Here is an 18,189-nt window from a genome sequence, read left to right on the forward strand (position 1 = left end):
GACATTTTCACTCGTGATTGGCTCAGACGGGGTGACATTAGCAGCCAGCAGGGACGTTTTTACTGCTGTCTTGTTAACAGCGAGAAGCAGAGCAGGTGTGGTGGAAGGTTTTGTAATATCTGAATTTCAGCGAGGACAAACACGAGTGCAGATCTAACATACAATAATCGACATTACTGAGGTGCAAGCAGATGTTAAATCACGTTTCCAAGCTGCTGAATGCTCATCGTTCAAAAGATGAAAAGATTATCAGCAGCTTTCCGATTATTGGTCCCATAGTCAACTAAACGATGGACTTAGCAAAGGAAAGACACTCATACGGTGTCTTCTCATTGCTCATTCTGCAGTCCATGCACACGTGGTCACTTTGACTCTTGCTTGATATTCACTTTACTGCTCACCCTCTGGTTTGTGTTCTGCACGCTCACATGCTGGCTGGCGGCGTGTGGCAGAGAACATGAGAGAGGGATAAAGAAAGAGAGAGAGAGAAGGGCAACATAAGGGCTTTTCAAGGCAAATTAATGGAGGACTGGACTGCTCAAATACAGCCACAGGACACACTCTCCCTGTCTCACACACACACACACAAACACACAAGTCCCATTAGACCAGATGACTGCCTTGGAGCTAGGTGGCATCACACTAGCTTCTCTCTCTCACCCATTTTTACTCTTCCTCTCCCTGCCTCAAGACACACACACATACATACACACACACACACACACACACACACACACACACCCTGAGCCTCATGCAGCCCTCGGCCCAGCTCAAACTGGCCTCGTCTGTTCCCCATAATACTCATGCTGGGGACCATAACCGATTGCCTTAATCTAATCCCTGCACTGCCCTCTCGCTTTAAGCAATAGAAAAAGAAGGAAAGACTGAGCAGGAAAATCTCTTCTTCTTCCTCTTTCATCACAGCCAGCATGTCAAGGATTGGACTGACAGTCAATCCACTCTGCTCCCTTTTCCAGCTGTTTAAACCTCCATTCTGTGCCGTCCTCTTCTTCTTCATTCAAACACAGCCAGGGCCGCAATGAGCGACTTTCAATCTCTTTGATGAACCAAACAAGAAGACGAAAGTCACCGTACTCTCTAACAATATGCAGAACAACAGCAAAGCTTCAGCAAAATCGTCCTTGTAGATGCGTAGGGTTTGTGTGCACTAATAAAGGGTTAACACCTTCTTTAATCGGTTCTAACTTGGAAGCAGATTTCAGTTTTCAACACAAGTAAGAATTCAGTTGTTCGATTTGCATATTTGTTCTGTTTCTGTTGTCAGACGACTGAACGGTTTATAAAACAGTGACTCACAATGGTACCCGTGCACAGGCAACAGGAAACTAGTTTGACAACATGAACATAAACACACAGGCTAATGACAGCAGCTGACAACAGAAAGCTGTCCTGTTAAATTTATCCCGATGGTGTCTGAGAGGGCTCCTGTCATCGTTCACCAAAAGCTCTGTTTTCAGTCTGGAAACAACTTTTCAAAGGCAAACGTTTTGGGTGAGAGAAACAGAGGTTCAGCGTGAAGGGTGTAGCTACCTTGTTGTGGATGGAGAGAAGGTCGTGGTCAGAATATTGCTGAAGCCAAAAGCTAGCAATCGCATTCAATTAACTAAACTACAAAGGCAGCAGGAAGGCCAATCTCTCTCTCTCCTCCTCTCTGTGGGGATGGTCAGAGAGAACAAACACATGAAAACAAACACAGAGGATGAACAAGGCAGGCAGAAAGAGCACAGTTTGCCCAGAGGGAGGGGGAGCCTGGATGAAAGAGGTGACAGCCCCCGCTTCACCTATTCACCGGGAAAAAGAGGAGCCGGGCGGTAATGGAGGAGTGGCTGTTCAAATATTCAGCCACAGGCATCACAGACAGACACACAGACACACACACACACTCACACACGTTTTCTTATCTCTTAGTGCCTCTGAGTCAGTGACCAGGAAATCCACAGGGAAGAGATTAAGACTGCGGGCCAGGGAGCAGGATGTAATGCAGAGTGTGCGCACAGAAACACGCACACACAGCTCCACCATCAGCCCCTCAGCCTACAGTAACTCCTCCTCTAACTGGGAAAGATCACCTGCCAGTGACTCATATACTTGGAGGTATTGGGAAACAAGTTTACAGCTGTAACTCGGCTTCGAAATCGCTGCAACAAAAGGTCAAGGGTTTCAGAAGCGGCTTCATCAGAACAATTTATCTGCCGCAGACCGGTAGAAAGTTAATCAGTTAATCACTGCCGACTGCTGTCATGTAAATAGTGCTGCACAAATCACCTGCTGGGGCTGAAATATCACAAACCACAGAGGTTCACTGAACGCATCCATGTGAGAAAATGAGATTCAGCAGTGACCTGGAGGTAATCGGAAAAAGGTCAAGAAATCTGTACTCAGCGACTTCCTGGTTCAGTGGAGGAAAATCTCCAGAAAGGATTTACGTGTGTGGAATAAAGATACACTGATTGAGATAGCTGTTTAAAACAAAAAATTGTGCCGATTATGATGTGTTTTGGTTTTTTGCTTTTTTTTTGTTTTGTTTTGTTTTTGTTATTTATTCATTCTTTTGTGGCAAGACCAGATAGAAGTCTTTATTATAAAAATAACAGATTTGAAGTGATTGAATAAAATCAAAAATATGAATAAAATATTACAATGTGGCCCATAGTTAGACAATATGACAAAAAAAAGTTAGTGAGGACAGTAAGGTAAACTGTAAGGGTTTCCCTCTGACGTGTTGACATGGACACACCCGTTGTTCCGGACCAAAGCGGCTCCGGGTTATTTAATCACTCTTTGTTTACAATATTCAAAACTGGTCTGCTGACACATCTTGAACCAGCGCTGACTTTGCATGACTGATATGAACCACTAATGTGACCAACCAAAGTGAAAGTAATCTCCAGCTGCAGCCTTGATCAACAATCACTCTGCTGCTGCAGCTCCCATGGCTGTGACTGCTTCTCTTAGGAAAGCAAAAAGAAAGTGTTCGACACGTGAGCGGTTTTCCTGCCCAGACACACAGAAGGCCACAGGTCAGGCAGTCAGACCAGTCCCGTCAGGCTGCTGGGAGCACTGGCTGCTCTCACCATTGAGCAGGAAGCTCAGTCAGTGTGTTTCCATTGGACATGACGTCAGTCCAGCAGGAAAATAAAAACACACACACACAGAAAAAGATGAGGATGGGATGCACGCCAACCACCAATCAATTTTCAACTTTGCATGATTCCTCCTCTCTCCTACTGGAGGCAGAGACAGAATAAAGTGGAATGACTGACAGGGAAGAGCAGAAGAACACAGTATATTATTTCTCATCTCCTGTCAGTTGTGTTTTTGAAGCCTCTTATATAATTCTGAACCTCTGGCTCCAATGAATGACAACATTCTTCAAGTACACACTCAGAGATGGGCTCAAAAATCTGTGAATTATTTTTATAAAACCTATTTCACTCCCGTCAAAATTGCTCTTCTCGGCTACAGACTCAGAGTGTTGATCTGACTTCAAAGCAGGCTGAAAATAGGCAATAATCAGCTTTGTATGAAGCCTGGTTGACATGGCTGCTGAATAATTCTCCAGCAGAGTTCCAAGTTAAAATCCAGTCTGCTTCTGCCAGGGTTCCCCCTACCTTTCACAGTGAGACACCGAATGGGCATCTGCAAAATCTGCCATCATCACAACAGACCGAGGAAATGTACACGTGTAGAACAAAAGTCACTGACATGAGAAATTCAATATTCCAGCTGATAGTGTTGTCTGTCATGAGTATGGACCAATAAAACTTGTTAAATGGTGAACTAGAATATTTATTCCCTAAATACAACACATAACACAAGTGACACAAAAGACTAAAATGAACAGTAACTTATCAAAATACCATACTGCTTTAAAAAGAAAAACATACATTTCTGCACTGATTAAAAAAAGTGAAATTTATTATGTCCAAATGACTAAAAGTGCCTCAATCTGTTTGTTCTGCTTTGTTTTACCAATATATTCTGTGCAGTTTAATGGCAGTAAAAGACCTGCAAATTGAATGAATTAAACTCTAAAATTAAAGCTAAAATTATTTTAAAGACAGTGTTGGGAATGAAAACCTCCACACTGATTCATTTTAATGATATGATCGTTGGTGTTCAATACCAGCATCACTAAAGTAAAATAACACCTGCTCTGTACTGTTAGGATGACTAAATTAATCACCAAGCCCTGTTACCAGGGGATTCAGAAATGATTTGACAACCACAGAAGAAATTAAAAACTAAAATGATAAATTACATAAACTGACTGCATTAAAGAAAGTTTAACAAAATACAACATTCTTCCTCAAGCAAACTTTGTTTAAGACTTGTTTCATTCAGTTCTTTTGAAAAGTGGAGAACAGAAACTCCTCTCCTCCATCCCTCCATCCATCCATCCATCCCTCCTCACATTATCCTAAGTGCTGAGGAAGATAACAACCAATGGGACTTCCAAATGCATCAACATCAAAAAGCTATTTAATCATCGCTCTCCCCTCTCTCTCCAGCCTTCGTGCCAAATACCATTTCATGTCTCTGGGGAACAGGAAACATTTAATAAAACTTCTCTAATCGAGTTCGGCAGCAGAGAACCATGTGGCCTCAGCTCACGCAGTCCGCGGCCGCCTGCTCATCGTCTGAAAGGCTCCGCTTCTTCTCCAAGACGCAGTTTGTCAAAAGGTTTAATTCTCAAACGTCAGATTGATGTTCTGAGGGATTTTATGAAAACACACCTGACAAAAATTAACCCTATTGTGCCTTCTGACTTCGGGCCCAGCGGTTGCCAAGTTTCAAGGACTGCTTGGCATAGCACAGAGGGCTGGATAGTTAAATCTGCCTGAAATTTCCTTCTCTGGATGTTTTAATAAATGTGCAATTTAAGTAGGGTCTCATTTGGACAGGATTAAAATATATGCAGACTGAAGGCTGGGACGTGTGCGCTTTAGCCCTTTTAAAAGACATCAATTTTGTGTCAACAAAGGGCATTACGGAAGAGGAAAACAAGTGAGCAGGTGCCTCCCTTCCACTGCTTTGGCCCTGCTTAACTTTGTCTGAACCATTTCACCATCAAGAGAAGTAAGGAAGAGAATAAGTGTTTTACGCTGATGAGATGCACAGATGCTGTTACATTTGCTGAAAACAGTCTGTTTTTCTGCAGCGGTCTGATTACTGAACACTGCTACTGTGCTGCTGAAAGGGCAGCAGTTGGCATATGAAAATGAAGAATCTGCATCAGTACGCAGCATCAGTGAGCACTCAAAGTTAATTATTCACTCCTGCGCTGTATATTAATGAAACGGCTCCAGGATGAGCATTCAAATCAAAAGTTTAGATGGCGGAGCTGTATTTATACTTTATCATTTTTAAAGCCTCTCTACCACCCGAGACTGCTGGAGGACACCTAACTCATCGCGTTTCCCTTTTCAAAAGCTACTACTGCTGTCTGAACAGTTCAACCTATCACACAGAGGAAGGCTGCCGAGTGCGTGGGCTGGAGGCTTTTGAGAGGCACCTCATGTCACCATCTTTCCACTTACTGTTCATTCTCTCTTCAAAAATACTTCTACCTCCTTCTTTAGCTTTCATTTCTCTTCCACAGTACTACTCTCTCGGGAGTATTATCAGGTGTCTGCCACTCTGACCCAGCGCCTCCTTAATATTGGATTCTAGTGTGGTACAAATTCAAGTTTTCCCTTCCGTTGACCTTGCTGCACGCCGCTACGGATAACAGTGAAAGCTTAATGCAGAAAATACAGGTCGACCGCGTGCCCGTCTAAAAGCATGATCCGACGACTGCTGCATTTTGGAGAAAGTTCAGGACTCAACACAGTGCTGTTAAGGACACAAACACACACACACACACACACACACACACACACACAGATATCCAAGGTACAGACACGCTCCCGCGTTTAGAGACTGACAAACTGTCTGAGACATCTGCCGTCGACTCGTTTAGCCTCACACACAATCAGTTTCTCAGAGAAAAAAGAGTCTGTGTGGATGTGCTGACATACAGGTGTCCAGGCAGGGTTTATTCCTCGGTCACTCAACAAGGATCCCCCCATCATCTAAACAGTTTTCACCTCAGACTGTATCATTACCTGAGGAGGCACTTCTGACAGCTGGTGAAAACTCTGACAACAAAACTGTGCCGAGAGCACAGACCAATAGCCTCCGCCACCCTGTCAGCATGGTCTGCCAATATTTTCTTACTTTGTTCCACTAGCTTTTTCTCAATGCCTTCCATGTAACCTATTTACTTTAATTAACTTGCACAGATAGACACTTTATCATCCTCCATTATGCTTTCTTATACATCTTGCATCCTCAATATGTGACCATACATCCATAAGCGAAAACAAGTACACATGGATGGTCAATACATAAACACATGATAAAAACTCATCTGTTAGCTGAAGAAGAATCAGACGGTGAGCTGTGACAAAAAAAACTACTCTGATACAATCGTGTTTGATACCACTTCACAGCAGCAGGACGTTCGCCTGCCATCGCCTGAGCTGAGCAGGCAGGTGGAGGAGGAGCGACGTCAGCAGCTGGGAGACATTTTAAGATAAGCACTGATGACAAAAGTAGAGCAGAATTCTTTTGACATTTTCTCAGGCAAGACAATGTAAGACATTATGTGTGTCTATGGTTTAATTTGTCACGTCAAAGCCAGTAACTGCATCCCATCCCATAAAGCATCCCAGGGTTTTCCTCTGGAGCCATGTTGACAAATTTGGTTGCTGAGTTTTAATTTAAAACTGTTTTCAAGGCCATCCGTTCTCTCTCAGACACCTTGAAGGCTTTGGTTAATTTTTCTTAAAATCTACAAGCCTTTAAGGGATTCTGCAAAGCCCTTGGGAAGCCTGTAAGTCGTATTATAATTAGAATGTGGTGACTGGAACGCACTAAAAATGATAACAAGCAGATCTCTTCTAACAGGAGGCAGAGATGCAGGGTGTGCAGAACAAGCATCATCCTTATTTAATGGAGGTGTTTTATCTCTAAGTTTCGTTAACATTTCCTTGACGCTACACACAAAACTCCTGATGCAGATATACGTTTAATTAGCCGATTCCTGGAAACCGTCATGTTGAGTTTTTAATTTAAAACCCCTGAAAAGTTCTGCATCAGCGTCACATGTACCGGGCTGGAAGGAGCTGACGTATAAACCTGTCTTATCACTTACACAAACCCACCAAATAAAGGTCAGACACAGCATCACAGTTCCACGTCTTCGCACTTTCAGTCACATTTACAGCCACCCTCTCTCTCACACACACACACACACACACACACACACAAATTCACAGTTTTTCCTCTCACACTTTCTGGTCTGAAACCACAGGCACCACAAACAGCTATCATCACCTCGCTGCCTCTGTGCCTCTCGGCTGGCAGCTTATTACATGTGGTTAAACTAAACCAAGCAGCAGTCTGGCCTCTGGGAGTTTACCACCCCTCTCTGCAACCGAAAACAGAAAGCAGTGACCACACAAGAGCTGCAATTATGGTTCATTTACATTGTGGCCTCATCTCATTCAGTTATTTTCTGTAGACGTGAAACAATTAGTTGATTAATCCAAGAGTTTTACAAACAAAAGGAATTGCTGGTAAAAACATTCATCAGGAATGTCTTTAGAAGGGGATTAAGTTACTATTTAAACAAAATAAATAATAATTATATCAATTATAATTCCAATATGTCACCTTTGCTTCTAGGAAACTGTGAGGCATATTACAAAAAGTTAAAAGTTAATCCAAAAAAAAGTGAGAAACAGCCTCTGATTGGTCGACAGACAGACATCATAGGACTGCTGGTGGGTGACTAACAACAATAACGAAAATATGGATAAATACTCACAGAAGACTTTCAGTGTTGGACTTATTATTACGGTGGTGAGACAGACTCTCACACACGTCTCAGCTGGAAAATTATGGCATCATTTTCCTTTAACGGATCAAATTTCTGTAGGTTACAATGAAGCCACAGATCAACACATAAAACAAAAGCTTTTCTCTGGCTTTATTTCCAGAGGAAGAAACACCACTGAATGGACCATCATAAAGAGAACGAGTGCTTCCACACTTTCACCCCAATTAATGTGACACGTGTCTGGATAAAAGGATAAAGAAACAACAGCACAATACAGCAGTGATGTTTTAATGATTCCCATTGGGACAGTCTCTCTCTCCTCCTACGCTGCTCAGAGGTCTGAGGTCACACTCACCATCTTATTTTAGCAGACATTAGTCAGGTGCATCTCTACAACTCTCTCCAGTCACAGGATGTCCCCACCCTCTGGTCTATAACCTCAAATATGTTATACTCAAATATGTCTGTTACACAGACACCATAAGAGAAATAGAACCTGAAAGGTCTCACCAAGTTGTAAAAGCTCTGAAATTGTCTGGATATGAAGCACCTTACACAACAGCAGGTTTTTTAAAAAAGCACTAAGATGTTCTTGCTGTGTCTGGTGAGAAATGATATTCCACAAAAAGAGGGGAGGGGGAAAAAGCTGTTAAATCCGCCCAAACAGACCGTCTGGACTTAGAGGGTTTCACAGCACTAGCCATGAAATCTGCAATACACTGCTGTCAGCTGGCAGGCGTCCGCACACACGCGCGCACACAAACCCACACACGTACAGCGCTGGGATAAATCCTAAATTTGGTTGGCAGCCACCGACGGGCTCATGTAGACCCAGCTGAATATCAAAACATATTCGGAAGGGATTTTCAGGACAGGAATTAACAGCCCCAAAACGAAAAGACACAAACGCTACCTTCAAAACAGAGCCACACACTTACTGCGAAAACCAGAAGGAAGACAGGAAATACCTCCTTTAAAAGGACATACAACACATTTGCTGCACATATGGCTTCACATTGGAGGGGGACAAGGTGATAAGACGTGTTTTGAGTCTTGTGTTGAGGGGACTTTTATGTTGACAGCGGAGGGGTTCCTAAGTCCATTTGGTCACAGCTGTACGATTACAAAACTGTCCTTTAAACAAGATCTAAATACATCAAAAAGTCATACTTTAATTTTCACAAATACTCCATCTGATCCTGAATTGAACACACAAACAGGCGCCACCAAAACCTTGACAGGAAACCTCACATCAGCAGATAGTTTAAAAAAATCTGACTGAAGAGACCCTTTTGGCTTCTTAGAGCTTATTCAAAGGCACTAAACATGGAAAAAGAGTACTGGACCGTGTGTAAATACATTATGCAACAAGCACATGAAATATTAAATATGTTTAAAATATTAATTTCTGCAGTCAGAAGGAAAAAGTAACAGTTTGGGTAGCTGCTTTGGTCTTTAACAGGCAGTGGGGAAGCTTTGTGCCTTGCATGACTAAATGTGAGGAGCAAGGCTGTCAAAACTGTCTGGGCTGCAGGTTTGAATCTCACTGCAGTCACCTATAAGGAAAATTAACACTCTTAAGAGGCTCTGAGACACTCTGGATAAAGTGTCCACCCCACTGTGCATAAATATCTATCAGACTGATCCATGACTTTGCTGAGGTATCTCTTAGACTTTGGGAGGAGGACTGGGCAGGAAGCCAGGCAAATACCCAGCATGCACTGGGTGCCTGCATCACCAGGTGGAGCAAACAGGCTGCGTGTCTTATTTCAAAACTTTATTTCTCCAGAATAAGACCAGAGTGAATTTACTTTTACAAAAGACAGGAAAGCATCACAGCCTCACATTTCATAATTTGGAAGCTGCATTTTTTTGCCCGTATCTCTATTATAACACTGTTTGGAGGATGTACTTTCAGACACAACAAGGGTGGAATAACAAAGAGATTCTTGAGCAGTCACCAGGCGGCACTACTTCATCACATCTACAAGTATCATTAAGGTTAACATGATTTTCTATTTGTCCATGGACCTTTGTATGGAGGTGTCCTGCACCATACAGACTGTAAAGCCCTCTGAGGATGTGATTTGGGATTGTGGGCTATAAAAGTAAAACCCCCTTGACTTTTTCCCCTCTTGTGTACCATTGATTAATGGATGGAGCATTTCTATGTGAATCTCTCTACTGCAATTCCTCAATCAGTGCTCTGATCTTGGTAATCTTTCATCATCTCATTTTGTGATCACTCCAGCAGAGCTTTGGCGACACATCAAACGCTGTGCTGTGCAGTAAAGCTCACTGAACTGAGATTGACTTGTACTGAGCAGGCTGGCTGACAGACCAAACAAAACATCAGAGTGACATCATAGCCGTGACGTGAGCCTTCTTTACATTCATTTAGGACCTTCCTTATATCACCCTCCTCCATTCCATCCACCCTTCTCTCCCAGTTACTCAATTGGAGAGAAATGAGAGGCATGAGGCACAGAGCGTTTGCATGCAACAACAAACCGGCTGTGCCTTGAAAGTTACCAAATACCAGAGAGAGTCTGGCTGCATCTGAACACGCAGGCAGAAGGCAGCATGGAGGAGAAACTGATCAAAACACATGACTCACCTGTGCGCTCAATATAGTCGACACATTTTTCGATGAAGAGGGGGATGGGTCGATCCAGGGTCACGAGGTTCTGCAGGGGAACGCCAAAGTAGTTGCTCTCCCAGGTTCTCCGGGTGGGCGGGTACAGTGGCTTGGGGGGCTTGGAAGATTTCGGCTATAAAGGAGGATGAGAGAACAAGAAGAGGGATCAGATGATATGACAGGACCCAAGGCAAAAGGAGAGAGTGAGGGTGAAAGAGGAAAAAAGCAGGAAGGATGGAGGGAATAAGAGAAGTAATAAAGCAAAGAAATAAGGAAAGACAAGAGTGGAAAGGAGGATGGAAATGAGGAAGAGAGAGAGAGAGCAGGTAGAGAAAAGAGACAGAAAAGGGTAAACAAAGAAAAGGAAAGGGAGAAAAAAAGAAGAAGGGAGGATGATGGAAAAACAGGAGGAAGGAATGGGGAAGTAACATGAAGAAAAGGAGGCTGAGGAACAGAAAAAGAGGAAATAAGTCAAATGGGATGATGGATGAGAGACAAGAGAAGGTACTAAGTTGGGATGATAATAATGCATGAATGGAAAGAAAAGGCAGACCAGGGAAAGGATAAATAAGTTTAAAAGTGGAAAGGAAAAGCATGGAGAGAGGGATAAAAGAGGGAATTGAGAAAGAGACGCAAGGGAGAGCAGAAATAAAGTAGACAGGGTGATGAGAAGGCAGAACATATCAGAGGAGAGGAAGAGGAGGATGAGGACAATCGGGAAATGAATCAGAAAGAAAGTTGGTGGGATGATGGGAAAGAGGGAGAAAGCAGAGGGAGGTCCATGCGGAGGAAGACGAGAAGAAAGACGACAACAACAGACAAAACTGTTTTTCAAGAACGAAGCTGGGACGAGTAACGAGGTAGCGAGGTGGCTTTGATTTCCCACACTCCTCTGCTCTTCAAAGTGTTGTCATGCCTACAGCAGTCCTCTCTAATTGGCCAGGATGGCAACTAAACACCTTCCATTTTGTACCTTGCGGTTCTCTTTTCACCCTTCTCTCTGATTATCAAAGGCAGTTTGAATGTTCCAACAATGCCCTGCATTCACGAAGCCCAGCAGTGCCGTCGGCTGGTTCTATACTGATTTACACACTATTATCTGACTCATGCCAGAACGCTCGCTCACTCGCATGCATGCGCGCACTGCATTTGCTACACAGCAGTATTGCCAACAGACAGATTTTGTGTGTATCATATTCAAGTGACCAAAAACAAAATTAAAATCAGATGTGAAGTTTAATGATGCTGAATTTAATTCATAAAAACTGTCTGAGTATCCAGTCTTTTATCTCTAATGTGAAAGTACTTTAAGTAAGTTAAGTAATTTGTTAAGAATTTGTACATGGGTGCATTAGGCTGTGATTAACTCTAACATGTTTCCTAATTTGTTCATGTGTTTGTCTAATGTAGGGCTGCCAAAAGCAGAGCCTAAGGTTCAAGTCTCAGTTTTAGCCCTCCAACATGTGTATGCATACAGTATTTGTATCGACATGCATCGTGGCTAAATCCAAATCACTTGCTTACATATTTGTAGTCCGCAGTCTGAGACCAGTCTTTGGAGAGCTATTGTAAAGACTACGCAGGTATCATATCATAGATGCAGCCCCTGCACTGAAATTACACAGTCAGAGCCATACTGTCTTCAACGGTGCGTCTTTTATCAAGCGTTTTATTGGCTGTCTGGGGCCAGTAAGATGGGGGCGAGACTCATAAACCATTTCAGCAGTGGGGCTGACCAATCAATTATCAAATTAGTTTATTCTCATCATGAGTCCCGGGCCTATTAAAGAAGGAAATTTGCTTGCATCGCGCACCCACACACAACAACACACACTGTGTTCTGCTGTCCTTCACATACACACTCTTTCCTTCTCTCAGTCACATTCAACGCACCAAAGCCCACTTTCAGTCACTCTTAAAAAAATAAAAATCTTTACCGTCTTCCTACAGTCTAACTTATGGTGTTCTGTAAAGCCCTTTCAAGCCGTTCTGTTTGCTAAGACTAACCTGCCATTAAAAACTCCTCAAGAGTCAGATTTGCGACAGACAAGACTTACCTTCTTCTGTTCCTTTGGCGTCTTGGGTGTCTTCTTTTTCTTCATCTTCTTATCATCCTGCTCGGGGTCGGAGGTGATGGCGGGGTTGTCTATCCCACCCTTCCAGGGGTCGACAGGGGACAGCAGTGGGTCCTCCTCGCTGCCCCGGTGGGCTCTTCCCTTTTTCTTTTTCTGCGTGGCAGGTCCCGACTCCTCCCCATCGCTGTCAGAGTGGAATCGTCTTTGGTAGGCCTTTGTCTTGCTGAACAAGATTTTAGAGCGATGTTTATATTTTGAGGGCCGCCGTCCAGCCTGAGACTTCCTGTCAAAACCATTCTCCTCCTCTCCTACACCATGGAGCCCATGTAGCCCACCAAAGGAGTTTCTTATTTTGACCAGACGACTGTGTGTGTCATCAGGTACAGCATATATGTCGTCATTGTGGAAGCCCCTGGACCTTTGCAAGGTGTCCACAGGGTCTGCATAGTTGTCTGACGCCTCCACGTCCTCTGCATGTGCCATTGGACCACGTGGCATCCTACGGTTGCTTCGCATGCCAGCCTCAATGGTTTTGAGAAGGTTGGGGTCCAGCTTTTTGACATTGTGTTTGGGGAGCACTGGTTTGGGCCGGACAGGTGGAGGCACTTTGTGGTTGCGTTCATGGTCTCCAACAGGCGTGCTATGGACTGGGTACTCATTTCCTTCTAGGTCAATCCGGTACTTGGCCCGCTCACTGGGTGTGGGAAGAAGCTGAACATCGTCACCTATTGGGCTGTAAGGTGGGGGAGCCTCATTGTCGTCATCAGATTCTGGGTAATAGGTGTTGTAAGCTGGCGAATGGCTATGCGGCGAGGTGGGGAAGACGTCTTCACTGGCACCAGTGGTGCACTCCCGCGACGAGCTGTCAAACAGGAAGGAACTCTCAATGCTCGGCTTTTTCTCCAGCACTTCATTAAAGAAGGGTGTAAAAACCTCCGTCTGACGATGATACTGTGACAGTGAGTAGAGGGCTGTAAACTTGGCAGCAATCTCTGTGGCAATGTGCTCTCCTTCCGTCATCAACTCCTTGATGGCATCATTCTCAAAAAAGTCGGCCTGACTGTCTGTGATCGCCACCATCTGGACGGGGATAACATCCTGGACTTCGGCCAGGAACGCCCGCAGGGTCGCCATAGAGGCCTTGCGTTTGGCAGAATACACCAAAATGTAGCCGTGCACCAGTTCATCTTTGCGGACACCAATGGCAGAGTGGTAGGAGAGGACAGTGACCTGGATCCTCCTCCTGCTGTCTCCAATGATCTTGTCCAGTATCAATGTGTTGCTCTGGCCTGGCTGCCCTGCACTACAGCAATGTGAGTCTAGGAAAGGCGAGAGGATGAGGTCAACACTGAAAGGATCCCAGCACATGGCACACATGACTATCCTAAGGTCCGTCTCAGACATGTCTTTGATGGAGGGTAGAGGGGCCAAGACGTCAAAATTATGCTTTAGCCCCTCCAGGACTGCTCGCAGACCCTGCTTAATTTGGAACTCTGTGAATTTACGTGGAAAGGCCCCAGACGGGATGTCAACAAAGGTGCACTGCAACTTGTTTGCCAGCTGTTGGCCCTGGTGTCTCAGGATGGGTATGTTTTTGCAAACATTGTCCCTCTGATTTGCCAGGATGAGAATGAATGGTAGGGGCTGAGCAAACCTGTCTCTCCTACTCTGTGCTATCTCTGCTCTGATCCTGCCTATGCAATCTCCAATACAGTTGAGGGACTCTATGGAGTTAAACACACAAAAACAGCCATGTGGCTTGAAAGTGTTGACCCACGTATGGCTGAAGAGAAGTGTGGAGTTGACATCCACAGGAAGAAGCTCCAGTTCATAAATTTTACCATCCAGGGCGTACTCATCATCAGTAGACTGAGCTCGGATCTCATTTGCCAGTTCCTGTGAAAGACCCTCCCTTCCCAGGAGGCACAGGTTGATCTTATCAATGTTGGCACTGTTATAGTAAAGATTAGAGCGTCCATGGTCGAGCTGCACCAGCCTGTTTGCTAAAACCTGCTCCACTTTCAGATCCACACAGTTCTGTCCGCTCAGGCATGTCTCCTTAGTGGGATGGTAAACAAACCCAATGTGTTTGAGGAGGAGTGACTCTCTATCTGGGGCAAGTTTCTGCAGTGCTCTGTATCTGGGCTCCTCATTCAGTACACTGTGAATTTCGCTCATCTTATCACAGCTGGGGGTGGCATTCAGATCCAAGTCATAGAATAACTCAGCATGTTCAAAAAGCATTTCCTGAAAATCCTCTTTGGCCCTTTCAACTATTTCCTGCTGGTGTCTACAGTAAACATCCCTTCTATCTGATTCCGTGATGTACTTGTAGGCCTCGTCCTCCATGACAAAGCACATGATTTCCTCCCAGGGCTGCCCTGGACTAATAAAATGAACTCTCTCCAGCGTCTTCTTGAACCTCTCCTTCATCTCCACCCTTCTCTTCTCAGACAGCAGGTGCTGGACATGGTTATGGTAAATTCTCTCACCATCAGGTGTATCGAGGAGGTCAAAGGGTATCCTGCGGTCACTGTTGTCAATGTGGTCCGTCTCATCCCACGGTGTATGTTCAAGAACCACAAACCAGTACTGGAAATCAGGCCGGTTCCGGATTACACTCTGTGCCTCAGGCCAGGAGAGGTGCTCCACCTCGTCCAGGTTATTGAGGAGGTTGTTAAGGGTTTTCGGTAGTGTTGTCAGGTACTCTTCCCTCCTCCTCTTGATGTGCTCCTGCTTTAGTTGTGCAATGTGCTTTGTGAACATGTTGCGTGCTTTCCTGGAGCCCTCCAAAGTGATAAACTCATCATAGTCTGGCTGGCCCTTCAGGTTATTGGACACTGTTTTCCAAGTGGTGTGGTAGTCTCTCAGCGTGTGTACCATCAATTTCTCAAATCTATCTGTTACTGAGGCAACAAGCTGCCGTTGGACTTTATAAGCCTCCAGGTATGGCACAGTTTTTGGCTTGCCCCTTGTTTTGTCCAGCTGCTGGATGAGGGCATTGAAGCAGAGCTCCACGTTGACATTGGAGCGTGCAGATGTCTCAATTAGCAGCAGATTCTTCTTGCTGGCAACAAAAGCCTGAAGGTCCCTCAGGTGCTGGTCCACACACTCATCACATTTTGTGGCAGCAACAACGATAGGCTTCTTTGACTTGACAATCTGGGAGTAGAGGCTGTTGACAAATTTCATTTGGTCATCAAATTTCCTATTGCAACCCTTACTAACATCAATGCAGAGCATAAAGCCATCGATGTTCAGCTTCCCATCAGGCATCTGCTTCTGGTCAAAGTCCTGCTCCAAGCCCAGCTGATCTGTGCAGATGTACATAAGCTTCTCTGCCGACTGTAGCTTTGTTGCTGCTGCCCGTTTGGTGTACGGCTGCAGGTTCGTACTCCGATGCGGAAGAAACGTCTGGTCGTCAATGAACTCTGTTTGTTCAATGATTTGGATTTTACAGTCCAACCCATCATCCCCTCGATGGGACACTTCCCCCCAGTACAGGAAGTGGTCATTGTTAACCACACGTCCCCCAAAGTCTATTGTGCTCAGCACTGAGGTGTGCTCCGAGTAGTAGCTGTCTGCATCAGGACGCACATAACGATTGCACAGGCAGGACTTGCCCACGCCACAATTTCCCTTCTCCTTCTCCGTCCCCGAGAGGCCAACCACACTGACGGCGAATGTCGGGGGGCGCGCATCCTTGTTCTTGGCCATTATATCCCCCCGCTCATTGCTAACTTGGTCACGTCGAGGAAAAAAGGTCAAGATATCATTCCAGTTCCGCTCATCAGTGGTACAGAGGCACTTTCATTCTGATTTTCCTTTGGTAGTGGTGAATCCCCCTCCAACTCTTGGTATGTCTCTCAGTTTCTATCCAGGGTCTTGTTTAAGCTGGGATAGAACAGCCGGCTTCGGCTTTTATCACCTGCCTGCAAGACACAGAATTCACAATTAAGATAAAAGCAAAACAAACAAAAAACATATTTGCACTGATTTCTCCTCAGAGCATTGGAGTCTCTTTATCACAAATAATATAATTAGCTTTTGTTTCTCTTCATATCCCTGTGGGACACACACGTATATGTGTGCATGTTGTGGTGATTTAAAACAACAAATCAGACATGTTAATCTGGCATTACACAGTTGTTACAAAAGCAGACAAAAGGTACACATTATCGCACTTGTGCAGAATGAACAGTTAAAGCTTCATAAAAGTCTTTTGATTTGCCTTTCATGTATTAGTTAATGCGCTGGTCTCACACTTCCATAATATAAAAATTTTGATGAAAGAGCCTCATGGAAAACCAAAATAGAAAACAACAACCTAAGTGTAAGAGTACAACTTATATAAGAGAAAGGGAGAGTAATTCAATCACGGGCCATGCTCAGCAATGTCACTTTTCCCCTCGTGGAGAAAAAGAAGTGCTTTCAACCAATTTGTGCCGAGGCAGGATAAAAATGGCATGCAACTCCAGCCCTTTGACAGTCACTGACCTAGAAATGATTTGCTTCGCTGCGAGAATGAAACAGAGAAAATAAATCAGTTCACAGATTTGCCATCATCATCGGCACATCCCACGGTTACATGATTAGGACTCAACGCATAATCCTGATTATTTTGCCTGCCGTTCTCGTAATATACTTTGCCTGATATTCTGGTCATGATTATTAAGTCTAATTGACAGCCTTGATTATTCATGGGACAAAGTGATTCTGCTGCCTGTACCTTCTCTATTCAACATTAACAACCTGGTGAAATGAAATGTTTCGCTGCTGACAATACAAATATTCAGCTACTACCGATTGCAGAAGGTAAAAATTTTGCATATGCTTCTGCCTGACCATGCAACCTTTCTGTCAGTATTATCTGGGATTGCTACAGTCAAATAAGTCTGAACCCTTCCATGACCTAACTAGAGGCTGATAACTGATAACTGCAGAAAGAATTGCAGTCATTGTTGTGTTTTACAGAGCGATGGCAATCAGCCAGTGAATTTGCCAGCGTGAGCTGGAACTGCTAGCTGCAGCACGATGGCATGCTGAGCCTGAGAAACTGTGCTGAAGAAGGAATTTGGCCCACTGAGATGAAGCAATGAGGGTTCCCCTGAGTGTTTATGGAGGCCAAGGTGATGATGTCACCTGTGGGGTTTTGTGCAAGGAAATATACTTTTTGTGAGATCTACAGCGACTTTAAGAAGCAAACAACACTTATGGAAATCTGTTCAGAATTCCAAAAAAAGGAGGATGAATAGATCTTACTCACAAAATTCAATTATCTAACACCGAAAAGTGCAAATAACTGAGACTAAACGCACTTGAGCACAACCTTAGTGGAAGCTATGGGAAATCTGCTTAATTAACTACAGGAAACGTGCCATTAAAAGTTCAGTCATTTACGCTATAATTTGGGCAACTCCAACCAGAAGCACCTCAAACGCAACTAGGACATGAGATGTTGTCAGAGGGCAAACAGACCAGCAAGTCAGGTTTACAAGTCTAAGCACTAGCCCTACAAAAGCCACACCTGGCTGCAGCAGGCAGCCAAGTGTATCTGAGCTTAGGAACAG

The 18,189-nt window shown here is 44.3% G+C and overlaps 1 protein-coding gene across 5 annotated transcripts in view; it reads right to left on the reverse strand.

Moving 5' to 3' along the window:
• arhgap5 (Rho GTPase activating protein 5) overlaps window positions 1-18,189 on the reverse strand; it is a 37,880-nt gene that overhangs the window by 16,118 nt on the left and 3,573 nt on the right. For all 5 annotated transcript variants that reach the window (XM_046412164.1, XM_046412163.1, XM_046412165.1 and 2 more), the window contains exons 2-3: window positions 12,602-16,551; window positions 10,524-10,677 (exon numbers count right to left, since the gene is read on the reverse strand). In XM_046412164.1, the coding sequence (XP_046268120.1) occupies window positions 10,524-10,677; window positions 12,602-16,336 (3,889 nt within the window). In that variant the 5' untranslated portion in view covers window positions 16,337-16,551. The remainder of the gene's footprint in view (window positions 1-10,523; window positions 10,678-12,601; window positions 16,552-18,189) is intronic.

The sequence above is a fragment of the Scatophagus argus genome, chromosome 15 (assembly GCF_020382885.2).
Source record: "Scatophagus argus isolate fScaArg1 chromosome 15, fScaArg1.pri, whole genome shotgun sequence".
NCBI classification, from domain to species: domain Eukaryota; kingdom Metazoa; phylum Chordata; class Actinopteri; family Scatophagidae; genus Scatophagus; species Scatophagus argus.